This window comes from Dreissena polymorpha, chromosome 6 (genome assembly GCF_020536995.1).
Source record: "Dreissena polymorpha isolate Duluth1 chromosome 6, UMN_Dpol_1.0, whole genome shotgun sequence".
NCBI lineage: Eukaryota > Metazoa > Mollusca > Bivalvia > Myida > Dreissenidae > Dreissena > Dreissena polymorpha.
In genome coordinates, this window is record NC_068360.1 from 25139842 (window position 1) to 25157102 (window position 17261).

General features: G+C 37.1%; 1 protein-coding gene across 23 annotated transcripts in view; it reads right to left on the reverse strand.

Moving 5' to 3' along the window:
* Positions 1-268: 268 nt before the first annotated feature.
* Positions 269-17261, reverse strand: part of LOC127833567 (BRCA2-interacting transcriptional repressor EMSY-like) — a 49392-nt gene continuing 32399 nt past the window's right edge. The window contains exons 15-26 of one of the 23 annotated variants that reach the window (XR_008027481.1): positions 15770-16350; positions 14982-15129; positions 14332-14516; positions 13219-13399; positions 6974-7151; positions 6226-6308; positions 5242-5321; positions 4247-4357; positions 4041-4094; positions 3209-3284; positions 3057-3132; positions 269-1987 (exon numbers count right to left, since the gene is read on the reverse strand). Coding sequence is in view for 12 of the 23 variants with exons in the window: in XM_052358877.1 (XP_052214837.1) it covers positions 1925-1987; positions 2981-3034; positions 4247-4357; positions 5242-5321; positions 6226-6308; positions 6974-7151; positions 13219-13399; positions 14332-14516; positions 14982-15129; positions 15770-16350 (1664 nt within the window). In the remaining 11 variants the exon portion in view is untranslated. The other 22 variants (XR_008027488.1, XR_008027486.1, XR_008027484.1 and 19 more) reach the window with 22 other exon arrangements.

Here is a 17261-nt window from a genome sequence, read left to right on the forward strand (position 1 = left end):
CCTTAGTTTAAATGTTTTCTACTACATTTTCTATATTTTTCCTTAGTTTTTAAGATTTTCATTGTATATTATCAAATAAAAAATAAGCACGCATCAAAAACTTACCTACTCTTTTTCCTAAGGAACTTTGAGGATAACGATTTAAGAAAAAAACTTGCCTTAGGAGATTTATCAAACTTAAGTAAATAACTTAGTTAACTAAGGATCTTTGTGGATACGGGCCCAGGTGAGCTAAACTTTAGCGAGGAAAAAACAACAAACCATGAAATCCTCGAAACGAGTTTAATTCACAATGTACGTGGCAACATTTATAATGTTCCGCAATATACTTCAATAAGCTAAGAATAGGTAAAACAACTATGCACTAACATGATAATAATATTAGTGTTCTAAAAAAACTACATGATCTTCATGAATATACACGATGAATCTTTGAACAGGTGAACTAAACAATGCTCTGACCCGCCAACAACGAGACAATGGAGCCTCGTTTTGGGAAAACGGGGCTTATTGATAAACAGAGACATTTTCCACGTTTATGGAATAAATTGTATAAAGGAGGTCTCTTTCAAAAGAAAATTGAGCGCTGGCGAAAAGTGTTGTCCCTGATTAGCCCTTGCAGACTGCGCAGGCTAATTTGGGAAGACACGTTTATGCAAATGCATTAAGTCCAGTTTTGCCAGAACGAGACAATAGAAAACAGCTCGTACACATTGGCATGAAACTGACAAAACTCTTTTGTGAAAAATCATTGGATGGTAACATTAATACATTGTAAACAACAGAATTGTGCAGTTTCCACTTAAGTTCAATCATTCATCCCTTTAGCACATATTCCAATAGATTTCTTCTTCATTAAAAATAATTTGATGCATATGTCAAGTAATGCTGCAGGTAAATCTCTAAAATTGGAAATAGCCAGTAAAAGCACTCTAGGTGAGACTGTATTTTTTAGAACATTGACAAATGACAAAAAGGTAAAAAAGGGTGGGGCATACTTTTAAATTGTGGAGAAAAAAAAATGGAAAAGGTGCGGCATTCAAAGCAAATAACCCTTGCAATTCTGCTTTACCTAAAACACTAGTTAGTGAATCAAGTTTTAATTACCATGTTTCAGGTATCCCAAAAACAATTTTGATTTCAAATCTGCATTATTGAATGTTTCATTATTACAAATGACACATTTTCATAAAATATACTAGCTCAGTTTTTTGTAAGCAAATGTTATATTATCATGTGAAAATCATAACTTCTGTATACAAATAAATTGGAAGAATTTTAATTACTATATTATTCATATAAAAAATATTGTATTAAAACTATATTTATATTAAATTGTTAACATGGTTGAAATTATTTTGAAAAACTTAAAAAAAAAATAACTATAAACAAATACCAACTTGTACATATACACCAAAAAAGCGTCTGTTTATAGCAACAATGATAGAGGAATCTATACAAATTTGATTTCATTCATTTGATTTGGGATTAACAGTCACATAAGGGTACTGCAATAAATATAGTATTGTCTAATTAGAATATCTGTGCTTTAGGGCACAGAAACATTGTCTTGCATAAAAACATATTTTATGCAGATCATAATTTACTGAATAAGACTTAAACCTGAAAAAAAAACTTAATTTTTAAAGACAAAATAGTCCAAAAAATAATGCACTTAATGAAACAAAGTCCTAACAAAAAAAAGAATTTGCTGACAACTATTTTATCAATTAGGTATTAACAATCACAACTGCAACTTCACAGTTTATTCCTGCCTGACAAGTGGGCCTAAAGATCTCAGTTTGCGCAAACAATATCGAGAGGGATGATAAAACGGCACAGATCTTAATCCATGCCAGTGCTAAATGAAGCTATGAATTCTGAGTCGATGTGCTAAAATAAGCTATGTATTCTGGGTCCATGGTCAAGAGTGTACCGGACTTCGGTCAGTGCGCTGCTTTTTAGACAAAGGCGAACCAATGTGAGTCTGAAAGTAAAATAAGAAAGAAAATCCTTTAACCCTTTCCAACTGAGAAGCTAAGTAAAAATGTTGATGTGCAAATAGTATAAAACCAGAACAGCCTGCGAGACTCAGTCAGTTCTGGTTTTATGCTGTTTGCTGCTCATCAGTATCTAAAGATTGGAAATGACGCCTGTTAAACTTGCATTAAGTAAGAAAGGTCTTTAATTAAATTAAACTTTTTAGAGGATTAAAAATGCATCAAAATATGTATCATAGTGGTAAAGGGTTAGGGTGTGCATGTTTGATAATTGATATCAATTATAGTCAACATAAGCATGTGATGATAAACAATCACTTAAAAAGAAAAAACGCTCAACTTTAGCATAAAAACAAAATCACATAAATATCAAATTTAGAGTTTTGTCATTTTGTTTCCTTGTGGACTCGTAAAATTAGGAATATTTGTTGGAAATTAAAATGAGTCGATTTTGTTAATATTGTCTGATGTAAGTTTTGGACACGCAGGTTTGTTGATCATTTAATTGTTTGGTTGAACAGACAAAAGAAATTCCACGAAAATAATAGTCGAACAAATAAATTGTAATGATTGTTTCACAGTAATCAGTTATTTTTTCGATTCCTTTACCCACATTAAAAGCACATCCTCTGGCTTGAGCATAAAAAATGAACCCTTATACTGTCATCTGTGTAAATTTCAAAAGTTGAAAAAGTGGTTCGGCTTCAAATTTTACATGAAATTGTAAGTTAAATTAAAAGAGCCTGCCTTACCTTCTACCACTTGTCCATGAGGCGTTGGTACTCTGCTGTGTAAAATGTGAACACCTCGTCACAGAGCCTGCCTTACCTTCTGCCACTTGTCCATTAGGCGTTGGCACTCGGCTGTGTTGAATGTGAACTCCTCGTCACAGAGCCTGCCTTACCTTCTACCACTTGTCCATGAGGCGTTGGTACTCTGCTGTGTAGAATGTGAACACCTCGTCACAGAGCCTGCCTTACCTTCTGCCACTTGTCCATGAGGCGCTGGTACTCGGCTGTGTAGAATGTGAACACCTCGTCACACAGCCTGCCTTACCTTCTGCCACTTGTCCATGAGGCGTTGGTACTCTGCTGTGTAGAATGTGAACACCCCGTCACAGAGCCTGCCTTACCTTCTGCCACTTGTCCATGAGGCGTTGGTACTCGGCTGTGTAGAATGTGAACACCTCGTCACAGAGCCTGCATTACCTTCTGCCACTTGTCCATGAGGCGTTGGTACTCTGCTGTGTAGAATGTGAACACCTCGTCACAGAGCCTGCCTTACCTTCTGCCACTTGTCCATGAGGAGTTGGTACTCTGCTGTGTAGAATGTGAACACCTCGTCACAGAGCAGGGGTGTCAATTGGCCCAAATATGAAATCCGGAAAATTAAGCCGTATGATAAAGGGAAGAGAGGGCCCAACCCCCCGAGCCCTAGCTTATTGTTCTTTTTTTATAGTCTTTCTAGGTGCAATTTCTGGTGAGTACAATGCGAAATATTATAAACCAAACCATCCGTAACACCGCAGGTGTATTTGTCATTCTAAACAAATGATATTAAGAACTTCGAAATGTAATTAACAAACCAGCGTATCCGAAAACGACTGTCCGAAAACATGTCGCGATACATCACTTGCAAATGAAATTAAATATGCATATCGTTTGACTGCAGAAAATGAAAACCAGTAACCAGTAACCTAGCAAATACGCAGTCAATATATAATTTGATTAACATATTGTTTTAAAATATGATATTGCAGTGCTTTACTTTGCCAGTGCCTGCTCATGTCAGTGCCAGCCGCTTACCAATCAGAAATCAATAAATAAAATCGGTACCAAGCGCAAATGTCCGGAATGCCGACGATGCTATAACAATATTCGTTCTGAAATGATCCCGCACTAAAAGAATTTTGTCCCTACCCCTACCCGCCTTAAACAAACTCATCGGATTTACATTCACCTCAAAATCAACCCTGGACGGCTCAAATCCGGATTTCCGGAATAATCCGGAAAATTTACACCCCTGCAGAGCCTGCATTACCTTCTGCCACTTGTCCATGAGGCGTTGGTACTCGGCTGTGTAGAATGTGAACACCTCGTCACAAAGCCTGCTTTACCTTCTGCCACTTGTCCATGAGGCGTTGGTACTCTGCTGTGTTGAATGTGAACACCTCGTCACAGAGCCTGCCTTACCTTCTGCCACTTGTCCATGAGGCGCTGGTACTCTGCTGTGTAAAATGTGAACACCTCGTCACAGTCTCGCCGCACCTGACTCAGCTCAGGGTTGTACAGGTAACAGTTTTCCTTCACCAGCAACATGTCAGCATGGAAGTCGTCAAAGTCAACGTACTTCCCCGTCTATAATAGAAAGAAGATGAGCGGGTGCCAACGTTCGGCTGTGGGTGCAGTTTTGAATAAATGAAAGCTTGTCAGAAGAAGAGGAAGAAAAGTAAGTGGCGAGAAGAATTCATCTGAGAGACTATGCATCTGTAGAAGCATTGTGTTAATGAATTACCGTGGGTCACAGTGCCCTTGACCTTTTACCTAGTGACATAAAAATGGGTGAGGCGTGTAGAACTCATCAAGGTGCATTTACATAGGAAGTTTCAAAGTTGTAGGTGGAAGCACTTTGATTTTAAAACATATGTTTAAGTTTTATATAAGAGGTCACAGTTACCTTGACCTTTGACCTAGTGACCTAAAAATGGGTGTGGCGTGTAGAACTCATCAAGGTGCAGCTACATATGAAGTTTAATAGTAGTAGATGGAAGCACTTTGATTTTAGAGGCAATTTTAAGGTTTGAGCATGACACGGACGGCGTATGGCAGACGCCAGACAGCGGATGACGAGCTGGCTTTGAAAATACCTCGGGTTTTCTCCGAAAACAGCCGAGCTAAAAATGAGGCACGATTTGGGAAAACTGGGCTTAATGCAATTGTGTAATGTCATCCCAGATTAGTCTGGGCAATCTGAGAACACTTTTTGCCTAAACTGGATTTCCGTTCAGAAGAGACTTCATATTAACAAAAACTTCTATAAAAGTGGCCAAATCATTTCTGTAGCCTTTTAATTTACCTCTTTATGTCTCAAGTTTTATTATTTTGGATATTTTATGTGTGAAAATGAAGAAGAACTTGTAGTCCTAATGGATATTTTTTAGCAATATATTTCCTTATTTGTAGCCATTGGCTCATACACTACATGGCAGAGTGAGCCCTGAGCCTATAACGTTGTTACCTACCTCTAGTTTCCTCTTGATCGTCCCAAAGTCCATAGGATTCTGCACTATTGTGTAGTAGTCCGGGGCATCTGCAGGGTCCACTGAACAACAACAGTGAACAGTTATAAATAATCATAAACAATTATAATAAGGCTAATGTAAAAAGAGATATTGCATGTGATTTTCTCTTCTTCTCTTTTCAAAAATATTTTGTATAAGTTTCCTTTTAATATATCTCCTATCCTTTCTAGTTTTTCTTCTTTATTTTATGTTGTAACTTTAAGTTAAAAGATCTGGAAAATGTTGCAATAAAGGGTGATACTTTTCTTGAATATATTATTTTTATTCACAATCAACTGAGTCCCAGTGTTTTTTTTCCATCATTTTGGGAATGGGGCCGGTCCCTTTGCATTGAGAAAAATCATGGTGTTTTGACTAAAATTGGGAAAATAGTGTTGTTGTTGTTTTGCTAACAAATGCATTAAAATTGCTAATAAAATTGTTTTCAAGGTTCGAACTTTACAGCTGGATGGGAAATGAACTTAACCTTGAAAACTTAAAAAAAATTTTTTATTTATTTTATATTTGTTATTTTTTCGGAATCCTTTAATTGGGAATTGTTAAAATACCAGGAAAATATATACTTTTTCCATTGACGAATGGGGCCATATACTGGCCCCAAATTTTCACACCCCCCTCCCCACTTTACTCCCAATAATTAATACATTTATCGGGAGAAAAGCAAGGACCACAATGATATTTGCAATTTCTACTTAAAGCAATCAAGATGAACATAAATGTGCTTAAAAGGTCGTCCCAGATAAGCAGGTGCAATGCGCACAGATTAATGAGGAGACACTTTCAGTTTTAATTGTATTTTTCGTTTACGGGTAATCCATGACTGAACGGACTGCACAGGCTTATCTGGGACGACATGGTTTGCACATGCATTAAGCCTCATTTTCCCAAAGCGTGGCTTATATGTTAAAAGTAATTCTTGCCTACCTGGCTGAGTGAACCAAGTGGCCGCATTGAGATCGTTCTTGTCCCTGTTCACTCCACGATACTTGCACACCTTGTTTAACACCCTGCAATAAGAGACATGCAATGTCATGAATGCTTCAGAAAAATTGGCCTTCAAGAATTTTCAAATCTTAACTCATACATTTCATTTAAATACATATTCCTGGCAATTTGGATCAATACAAGGCTAGTCAAATATAACTGTAACTCTGCTTAGTATAAATGTTGATCAATATTAAAAAAGAGCCAAATCAGTATCAAACATACAACAAATTTCTAGTTGGCCTGGCAAGACAGGTCAAAAAGCCCATGGTAAAATTTCTAGAGGTAAAAACCAATAGCATGGATCCATTGCTTAGGATTTTTTTTACAAGCCATGTAATGACTACCTGCATCCTCCTTGACTAAGAGGCATTTTAGTGCCAGTCTTTCAGCTACAACAATCAATAAGGGTTATTGTTTACAATATTTGGGGATAATGTCTGGTATGTTTCTTTTTTCAAAGAATACTTATAAGGGATAACACTTTCCCAATTAAGGGCATTTTTAATATAATGGAAGACCCTTCTTAGCAGAAATCGCATTAAGGTGGAAAGCGTCGTCCCAGATTAGCCTGTGTGGCGTTCGCAGGCTAATCTGGGACATCACTTTATGCACATGCATTAAGCCCAGTTTTCCCAGAGAACAGCTCATATATTGACCGCTGCTTTAACTAACATGACAGTATTACCCGAGGGCTGCTCGAGACCAGCTGCCAGGCGCCCCACTGCCCGGGGGTGGAGAGCTAGTGAGGTCCTCGCCCGAGAGAACCTTCCTCTTCCTGCGCGCAGGCTGTGACCCACCAGAGCCCATGTCCAGCCCGCTCACATAGCCCTCCATACCTCCACCCTCACTGGAGTCCGAGTTACCTGAATGTAGGATAGGACAGCATGCACTGGATAGCAGGTATTTTTTCCTTCATTTGTATTCACTAACCAATTCTTAAAAAAGAATATTCTTTAAACTGTAATTTTGAAATAGTATATATAGTTCAATATGACATGGAATTTAACACATCCTACACAATTTCTCATTTAGAATAATTAATTTAGGACATAATCAACATTTTTAGCCTGTATAAATCATATTCAAAAGCTACGCAAGTCCATGCCTTATCCAAGTCTTAGAATGGGTTGGTGAATACAGGCCTTCCCTTTGGAGGAGAAAATGAATCAACAAAACAGAGAAAGGGAAAGATAACATTGAAAATTTGGGGGAAAATTACATCATTTTAAAGAAATTTTCATGAGTGAAGAATATATTATGCTACAAAATCAACCTTATCTTGAGCATTTTCCTCTATCTAATTTTATACTTTCACAATCAAATAATATTAAAACCAGGGGTGTGATTTCAACAAGAGCTGTCAGAGGACAGCGCGCTCGACTATTCGAGTGCTTGACAGTATAACATAAGCCATCATGGGGAAATAGTTCATATGCAATAATTTATTAGACGATCTTTCAAAAATAAAACAAGAGGGCCATGATGGCCCTGAATCACTCACCTGACTAACCTTGCTTCATAAACTTAAATTTTATTAGACCCATATACAATCCCAAGCCAAATTTCATTAATTAATACATTCTGACAAAATTTCATTAAGACGTGATGAAAACTGTGACCTCTTTCATCTACACAAGGTTTTACTAGAATTGGCCCGGTGACTTAATTTTTGACCCCAGATGACCCATATACGATCCAAAATCAGATATTATCAAGATAAACATTCTGACCATATTTCATTAAGATCATATGAAAACTATGACCTCTATTGTCTTCACAAAGTTTTTCTATGATTTGACCTGGTGACCTAGTTTTTGACCCCAGATGACCCTAATACAATCCCAACCCAGATTTCATCAAGATTAATATTCTGGTCAAATTTCATAAAGATTTAATGACTGTGACCTCTACTGTCTACAAAAGTTTTTTTTAAATCTGACCTAGTTTTTGACCCTAGATGACCCAAATTCAATCCCAACCCAGATTTTAACAAGACAAACATTCTGACTCTATTTCATTAAGGTCTGATGAAAACTTTGACCTCTATAGTCTACACAAGGTTTTTCTATTATTTGACCTAGTGCCTAGTTGCTGACCCCAGATGACCCAAATACAATCCAAACAGGGCTCCCCTGGCCCAAAAATTTCTGTAGCCAACTTTTAAGCCAAATGGAATTTTGTGTAGCCAAATTTTAGAAACTGTAGCCAAAGTTTTAGCAAAGCATTTGCAGGGGTCAAAGTTGGATATTTTGAAAATCCTGAACTTAAAGCTGCGGGCCAGGGGGCCGCAGGGCCCTCAGTGGGTCCAGGGGACAAGGGGGCCGGAGGCCCCCGGAAGCTCCTGGATTCCACGCATTAAAAGGGTGCCTGTACCTGTTCTGGTGATTTTATTTTCTTAAAAAAAACAACATACACATATATTTGAAAATCTTCATGTATTTGATAAGGAACACACAAAAGTTAGTCAAAAGGCAATTCATTCACATGCACCCACTGTCTGGCATGGACTCGACTGCAGGTGTTGCTTTTGAAGAACCCGGTCAAACCTGTAACAGTTGTTACAAATTATTATATTTTTCACACATACTTTAAAAAGTCAATAATACATGTTTAATAAATGCAGAATCAAATGTTTGTCACCATTTATATTCACCGAATCATGCTTCCAGAAGCCTCCACATTCATCTAAGAAAATTGGGTATGGTGGCTTCTGCTAAACAGTTAAAATTGAAAATTTCAGCATGGGTTCCCCTAGTTTTTATCCCAATCGTTTTGTTTGAATGCTAAATAATTGTATCCCGGTGTGACCCAAATTCGACGATGTAATGGTTACATGAAGCAATATTTAGCAAATAATTAAAGAAATAATGAAATGTTAAATAGCACAAAATAATAATTTTAAACTCGGCTGTATTACTTTGAAATGATTCCAAGACAATAATCATCCATTTAATCGATAAAAATAGAACATCGTCGAATTTGGGTTACGGTAGGTTGCCCATATTTGTTTTACAAAAAGTAAAAAAACAACATTTCTTGCTGCTGGGCTCATATGTTGGGGACAATAAAACATTTTATTTAACTAAAAAAGACCTGTCCCAGTCAGCAAAAATGGCGTATTCTTTTCCTGTTTTATGCTTTATTCAAAGGTCAAAATATTTTAAAAGCTCACAATCAATGAATCAAACGTTATTAATAAAAAAAATTGGCAAATTTGCTAGATCTATCTTGCCGATTTTTGATGCAAAAAAAACTAAACAATAAACTTTAGCAACAGAAAATACGACCAAATTCGGGGTGTTAGTTTAAAAAAAATAAAAACCCAACCTGGTTGGTCTTGATGGTTCTTATATTCTTTATGTGATTAGGGTCCTCTGCCTGGAGACGAAATGCCTTCTTCCCACAAGACTGATAATTTAGGGTTTTCTTACAAACTTCTCAAATCGCTTTTCCACAAGCTTCCACTTTTCTCAACCAGTTCACTCCCCGCCCGTAGACTACAGCGTAGTCTTTCTCGTGTAACCATTCCCAGCGCCACTTATTTTATGCACCTTCAAGATCTTTCACCTTATATCCAACAGGCAAGTATCTCGTTGCCATTTTTGTCAACTTGAGTCTAAACACAGCTTCCCATTTGGCATTAAATATATGCAAAAAGTACTCAAATTGATTTAAATCGGCAGCAATCTTTAATCTTTAATCAGATGTAATTGTTTATTTAAGCCGCTACGATGTACAATTTGTTTTCACATCAGTAATTTGTCTCAATGACCGGTGTGTATGCCAACTGCGTATCAATTTTTCAGCTCAATAACACGGCGATGTATTGAAGCACAGTCTACAGCTGAAAGCGGTTAATATCTGGGACTGCATGTCAGGAAAAAAATCAATACCGATATTTCGCATTGTTCAATAATTAAGCAACGATTAATAACACTTATCCTTTATGGATTTTCATGAAATAAAAACCATAATAAAGAAAAATTTATTCTCTTTAATCTGATTTTTAAATTATTATAATACACTTAGTGAAAAACAATTAATTATGCTGTTAAAGGTTTTTCTATTATTTGACCTTGTGACCTAGTTTTTGACCCCAGATGACCCATATACAATTCCAACCCAGATTTCATCAAGACAAACATTCTGACCAAATTTCATAAAGATTGGATGTAAAATGTAACCTCTATTGTCTACACAAGGTTTTTCTATTATTTGACCTAGTGATCTAGTTTTTGACCCCAGATGACCCAAATACAATCCCAACCCAGATTTCTTCAAGATTAACATTCTGACCAAATTTCATACAGATTGCATGAAAAATGTGGAAGATTTTTGAAAGTTTTCACAAAATAGGCAAAAACGAATAAACATGCAAAGTTCAACGAGCTCCTGCGGCCATGTTTTTTGACGAATCAAATTTCTTTGAACAACTTTTTCAAGGCAGCCTTCAAAGGTCATCCCTGTGAAATTTTTTGAAAATCTGATTAACGGTTTCTGACAAGAAGATTTTTTAAGGTTTTTACCATATATGGTCATGGCGGCCATCTTGGTTATGTGATCAATATTTTTTAACAATTCTTTTGTCCCATGACCTAGAGATGCTCCACATGAAATTTAATTGAAATTGGCTCAATGGTTTAGTAGAAGAAGATGTTTACAAATTGTTTACAGACAGACAGACAGACAGACAGACGGACGGCCGGACGGACGCCGGACGGTGAGTGATCACAATAGCTCACCCAGAGCTATCACTCAGGTGAGCTAAAAAGGAAAAAAAAATAATTTTTTTTTGGGGGGGGGTAGGGGGGGTTGAGAGGGGGGTATAATGTGGGGTGTGGTCATTTATTAGACGATCTTTCAACAAAAAAAGGAAAAACTTTTTTCTGTTTTTTGGGGGGGGGGGGTAGGGGGGTTGAGAGGGGGGTATAATGTGGGTGTGGTCATTTATTAGATGATCTTTCAAAAATAAAAAAAGCAGGGAATCTAGGTTGGGGCATGGAGTTTTGTTTGGGTGGAATCCATTGTGGTATTCAGGTAAGTGTTGTTTTGTCAAAGTATTAATAAAATCTGATCATAAATAAAGAAGTTATGGCAATTTAAGCAAAATGTTCAATTATCTAAGTATAAAAGAGGCCATAATTCTGTCAAAATGCTTGATACAGTTGTCTGCTCTTGTTTATAGGTGGGGGTCATGTTGGTAAATAAGTATTCAAAATATGAAAGCAAAATGTCATGGGACCCAGGAAATATTTGGGGTAGTATGCAAACTTTAACATAGATTTCTCAATAATATGCATATTCTAAGTATAAAAAGGGCCATAAATCTGTCAAAATGCTTGATACAGTGGTCTGCTCTTGTTTATAGGTTGGGGTCATGTTGGTAAACAAGTATGCAAAATATAAAAGCAATATGTCAAAGGACATAGGAAATATTTGGGGTAGTACGCAAACTTTAACATAGATTTATCAATAATATGCATATTCTAAGTAAAAAAGGGGCAATAATTCTGTCAAAATGCTTGATTCAGTTGTCTGCTGTTGTTTATATGTTTGGGGTCATGATGGAAAACAAGTATGCAAAATATGAAAGCAATATGTCAAGGGACAATGAAAATAATTGGGGTAGTACGCAAACTTTAACATTTGCACGCTCACGGAAACGCCAACCGAAACACCAACGCCGGGGTGAGTAGGATAGCTCCACTATATATATTTCATATATAATAGTCGAGCTAAAAAACAACTCAGTGGAGTGAAATGCCCTACCCAACCTTACAAGGTTCATCTGAACTTTTCATTTGTATATAGAACAATACAAGTATATAACTACAGTGAAAACTCTCCTTTACGACCACCTCGGTATTCCGACCAACTCGCTAAGTCGACCACCATTTTTCAGTCCCGATTTGTTCCTTCTATATTTCAATGGTCGTTACACTCACTAATCCGACCAACCCGCTAATCCGCTATTACGACCACTTTAATCAGTACCAATTATCGATATTGTTCTTAATTGACACCCGCCAAACGACCAGTAATTTTCACACCTTACTTGATCTGATGTTGTGGTACTATCGGGCTTGTGTACGAAGCCATTCTGACCCAATTAACCACAATTAACGATAACGGTTTTTGGCATCGAATTGCGACACATGTGTTAGATTTTCGGCACTTGTTATAATTTTTAACCCTTGATTGACAATTAGCTATTATTATTATTGAGTCTTTGATGGGTAAATTGGTAGTTGTTTGGTACACACTTTAAAGATTTATTACGGCGAATAATTTAACAGTTAGGAAATTTGAGTAACACGGTTTTGTTCGTGATGGATATAAAAACCGACTTTTATACCATATCGTTATTCAAAATGGATAAGCGAAAACGGAAAGAGTTGTGTTTAAAAGAAAAGATTGATTTGATCGACGCAAGTGATGGGAAATCTCAACGACGATTTATTCGGCATTGGAAAGACTCGGGTTCAAGCTATTCTAAAAAGAAAATCTCGACTTTTATTCGACAAAATGCTAAGCAGACGACAATTGACTCATTCGTTAAGTAATCATCAAGGATCTTGATGAAAAGTACATATACATGTATTTACACTTCTTTAATGAACAACTTGAAATACTATCTTTGTACAATGTATAAATACAATGTATAAACGGATGACTGTAATATTGTATGCAAACAGATAAAAGTTCAGTGCATATTTACGTTGTTGTAATTGTATGTCCATCAAATTCATGAAAACTCAGAATTAAGACCACCTCGCTATTAAGACCACTTTTGAAAAGTCCCACAAGTGGTCTTAATAGCGAGTTTTCACTGCATCTGCATAATTAATTTGACATTGAAAGCAAAGAAATCAGCTTAAAGTAGGAAAGATCTCTCCACCCTATGAAATTGTATTAAAAATTCCAGCCTACCAACAGTGACTGTCTCCTCGCAGGCTATTTCTTCCATGTGACCTATGCCCACGTCTGTGACATCGCCTAGCTGCTGGCTGGTGAAGTCCTCCATCTGCATGTACGAGGTGTCCAGCTCACTCGGCTCTACAGTCACATGGATGGACTGGTTGGAGCTGCCCGCGTCCGCTGTGCTGAACACCTGCAACAGGAGTCTTGGGCTTTGTTATGGATGGCACAAGAAACAAGCTATTGTTTACTTCGAAGCAATTTAAGCTTTTTATAAATTAGCTCAGATACCCTTTAACAAAGATCTGAAAGATCAAATGTAGGCAATGGAGGTGTTCAGTTAAGTTTATAACTATGTTTCAGATGAGTTTATTCAACACAATATTCACCCATTGTTTTGCCACCAGAACAGCTTCCCAATACATCTTATATATTAGCAATAGTAATGCTAGTTTAAAACTGAGCCGCACTCTCTGAAAAGGGGTCTTAATACATAGAGGATATTTGTTGAATTCGGTGGATTATCGATTTTAATTCACGAGTGATCATAGAAAAAATATATTTTCTATCATCACGAGTGCATAAAAAACGATAATCCACCGAATCCAACAAATTTTCTTTTTATTTTATGCTTTTTTCACAGTTTATATACGTTGTTAAAGAGTTTAAACTTTAACTAAAGAATTTCGTTAGGATAATGACGTCATTTCGTCAAAATAATGACGTCATTTCACAGTAAACAGGGACAATTATTGCTAATTTTCACTGTTAATTTTCACTGTTTGAAACAGTGAAATTATCAGTTTTAATTCACTGATATTTCTCTTTAAACCACCGGAAAGCATAAAATAAAAGCGTGTAAAGTGTTGACATAGATTAGCCTGTTTAGTCACCACAGGCTGATCAGGAAAGACACTTACCACCTACACTGGATCTGTGTTTAGAACAGACTTCCTTTAAAGCAAAATGTTCATGAAAGCCGAAAATGTCATACCTGATTAGATTAAGTGAACTTCATAGGCCAAATTGGGATATAAACTTTATAGACATATATAAAGCCTCCTTATTCCAAGATTGCTGCACTTTTATTTTACAAGTGAGTTTTGAACACACAAAATTACAAACCATTTTTCCACTGGAAGAGCCGGCCACTGCTGCTGACCTCATGACCTCCTGGATGGGAACAAATGAGTTACCCTGGATACGGATGGTGGGAGTTGTTATGGTGATGGGGGCTGAGACCTTCTGCATAAGCAGGGTTTCCCCAGACAGGGACCCTGAGCTGGAGGCGCTGGATTGCAGAGAGTCACCTGGCAAACAGGGAGGATACTAGAGTAAGCAGGGATAAGCAGGGATTTTGAAAACCAGGAGTCTAAAGAACTGACGCTTGAACATTTCTGCGGTCAGATGTCAGGGGTCAAAATACTGAGTATAAATTTTAATAAAATACTTTGTGCTTAAAACAATTTGTATTATCAGTTTACCCAATGGAAATAAACTTCACAATTCTATAACAAACTGTACAATCATATGCAATGTTAAGTTGACGTTCTTTTTTAATTTAAGATTGGTTTTATCAAACCTTTTTCTTATAAATACTCACTTTTGTCTGTTGCCTGAGAAGAAACAATTCCAACAATCCAATTCAGTCACCATATCCATTACATTCAAGACCACAAACACATCATCTGGTAGACCTTTTTACTAAATCAATCGTTATGAATAATTATATCAATTCACAAAACTCATGTTTAAGGGTATAACAAGAAAAATACCTGAAACAGATTTCTCAACGACCTTCACATGTTGCCCGCCATTCTCAATGAACTGATAGGGGTCAAGGTCAATCTGAGCCTGCGCCAGGGAGCTACTCAGCAGGTCATATTTCACCCTGCCGTCTTCATCCACCCCACTCACAATCACCTGTTATTATGACAATATATGAGCTACTTAACACATAGGCTAAGCATAGAGGAAACAATATAAAACATAAAACACTCAAATGAATTGCTTAGGCAAAGATATAGCATATTATTACAAAACACAGACGTATGAACGCACCGATATCTTCTTAATATAATACTTTAAATAAACTAAACCGAACCTAGACCTTCTCTCAAAAGCATAATACTCTAAAACCATGTTTGTTTCAGTTATATTTGTTTAATTACTTTTTTGTTTGTATGACCGTAAAATGTATTCTTTTAGATATACATGTAAAATGTTATTTAAAACAAGAGCTGTGTTTGTGAAACACAATGCCCCCTACTGCGCTCCTTTGAAGCCATATATTTGACCATTGACCTTGAAGGATGAACTTGACCTTTCACCACTCAAAATGTTTAGCTCCATGAGATACACATTCATGCCAAATATCAAGTTGCTATCATCAATATTGCAAAAGTTATGACCAAGGTTAAAGTTTTGGGACAGACACACACATACAATGACAGACACACATATACAATGACAGACACACACATACAATGACAGACAGACCGACAGGCCAAAAACAATATACCCCTGATCATTCGATCCCAGGGCATTAAAACAATACAAGCACCTGCTGGCCGTCACTCGTGTTGATCTTGATCCCGCTTATCGACCCCCCTTTCTCCAAATAGAACATTCCAGTCTGGGGGTCAAGGTCGTGGTTAAGGTCACCGCCACCGGCAATAGAGGTCATGCTGGAAGTGTTCAAGGTCATGTGCTCTATTTGACCCTCAGAGGTCAAGCTGATGGGAACAGCAGTAAGAATGTTAGCGTCATCATCAAAATTTTCCACCATGCTCGTAATAGTCTGACTATTATCGGACTGGAATATTCCAGAGGACGCAGTATTTTCAGATTCAGATTCACTCTGATTTAGCATGGTAATGGCCTGTTCCAGTGGATAGAACTGCTGCTGGTGCTGATTCAAGTGGTCAGTCAGTTGACTGATGTCCACATTTGACGATCTCTGAACCGTGACCTTTGGCCTCATGACACTACTGGTGCCAGCCGCGCCGTTTGCCTGCTGCATGTCTAGGAGGGACTGAATGGCCGCCGCGGTATCTGCAGACTCTGCGGTGTGTGTGAACGTGTTGCCTGACTCATCTGTGACATCATACTCGAACCATTCGTTGCTGGGCATTGAGGGGTTAACTGGAATGTAATATAGCAGTTATGAATGTGATATAGAAAAGACCCATGGAATGTTATATAAAGTACAGTTATGAATGTGAATGGACTACAGTCATAACTGAGGACAGCATTCTGTTAAGGGAAATGGCCAAAGTGACCATTGTCATCAGGTGACAGCTTGGTAGTATTTCACGTCGTTACCCCTCCCAGTCGTTTAAACACAGTGTAAAACAAAGGCTCATTGCAGTTAACTAAGCATAATTACATGACTTATATTGAATAATACAGAATAAAATCTTATATATTGAGTTTTTTTCAAACCAATTTTTAAACTAAATCTATAACTTCATAGCGATATAACGATAGCATTGTTGTTTACTCATGCATCTCGTTCATTCAGTAAATCCAACAGTGCTATTTACATTCATTGGGAGATATTTTTAAATAAAGGTTGTCTCGTGTCATTACGTCACTTCGGAACAAGTATAACTTACAAGAGATGTGTTTGTCAGAAACACAATGCCTCCAATTGCGCCGCTTTGAAGCCATAAATTTGACCTTTGACCTTGAAGGATGACCTTTACCTTTTACCACTCAAAATGTGCAGCTCCATGAGATACACATGCATGCCAAATATCATGTTGCTATCTTCAATATTCAACAAGGGACAAAATTGTCACAAAACCAGGTTTTCATTGTGAAAAAAAAATCTGATAAAGGGAGAAAACTCAAACTGAACTTTTGAAATGAACAAACAAAATTAACCCCCTTTGTAAGTTTGTTTTTAAAAAAAAATCTATTTTTAGTCGTGGCTACCTTGACATTGGAGATATTGATGTGATTCTTTCGTGTGACACACCGTCCCATGATGGTGAACAAATGTGCGAAATGATTTTAAAATCTCACAATGAATGACATAGTTATGGCCAGGA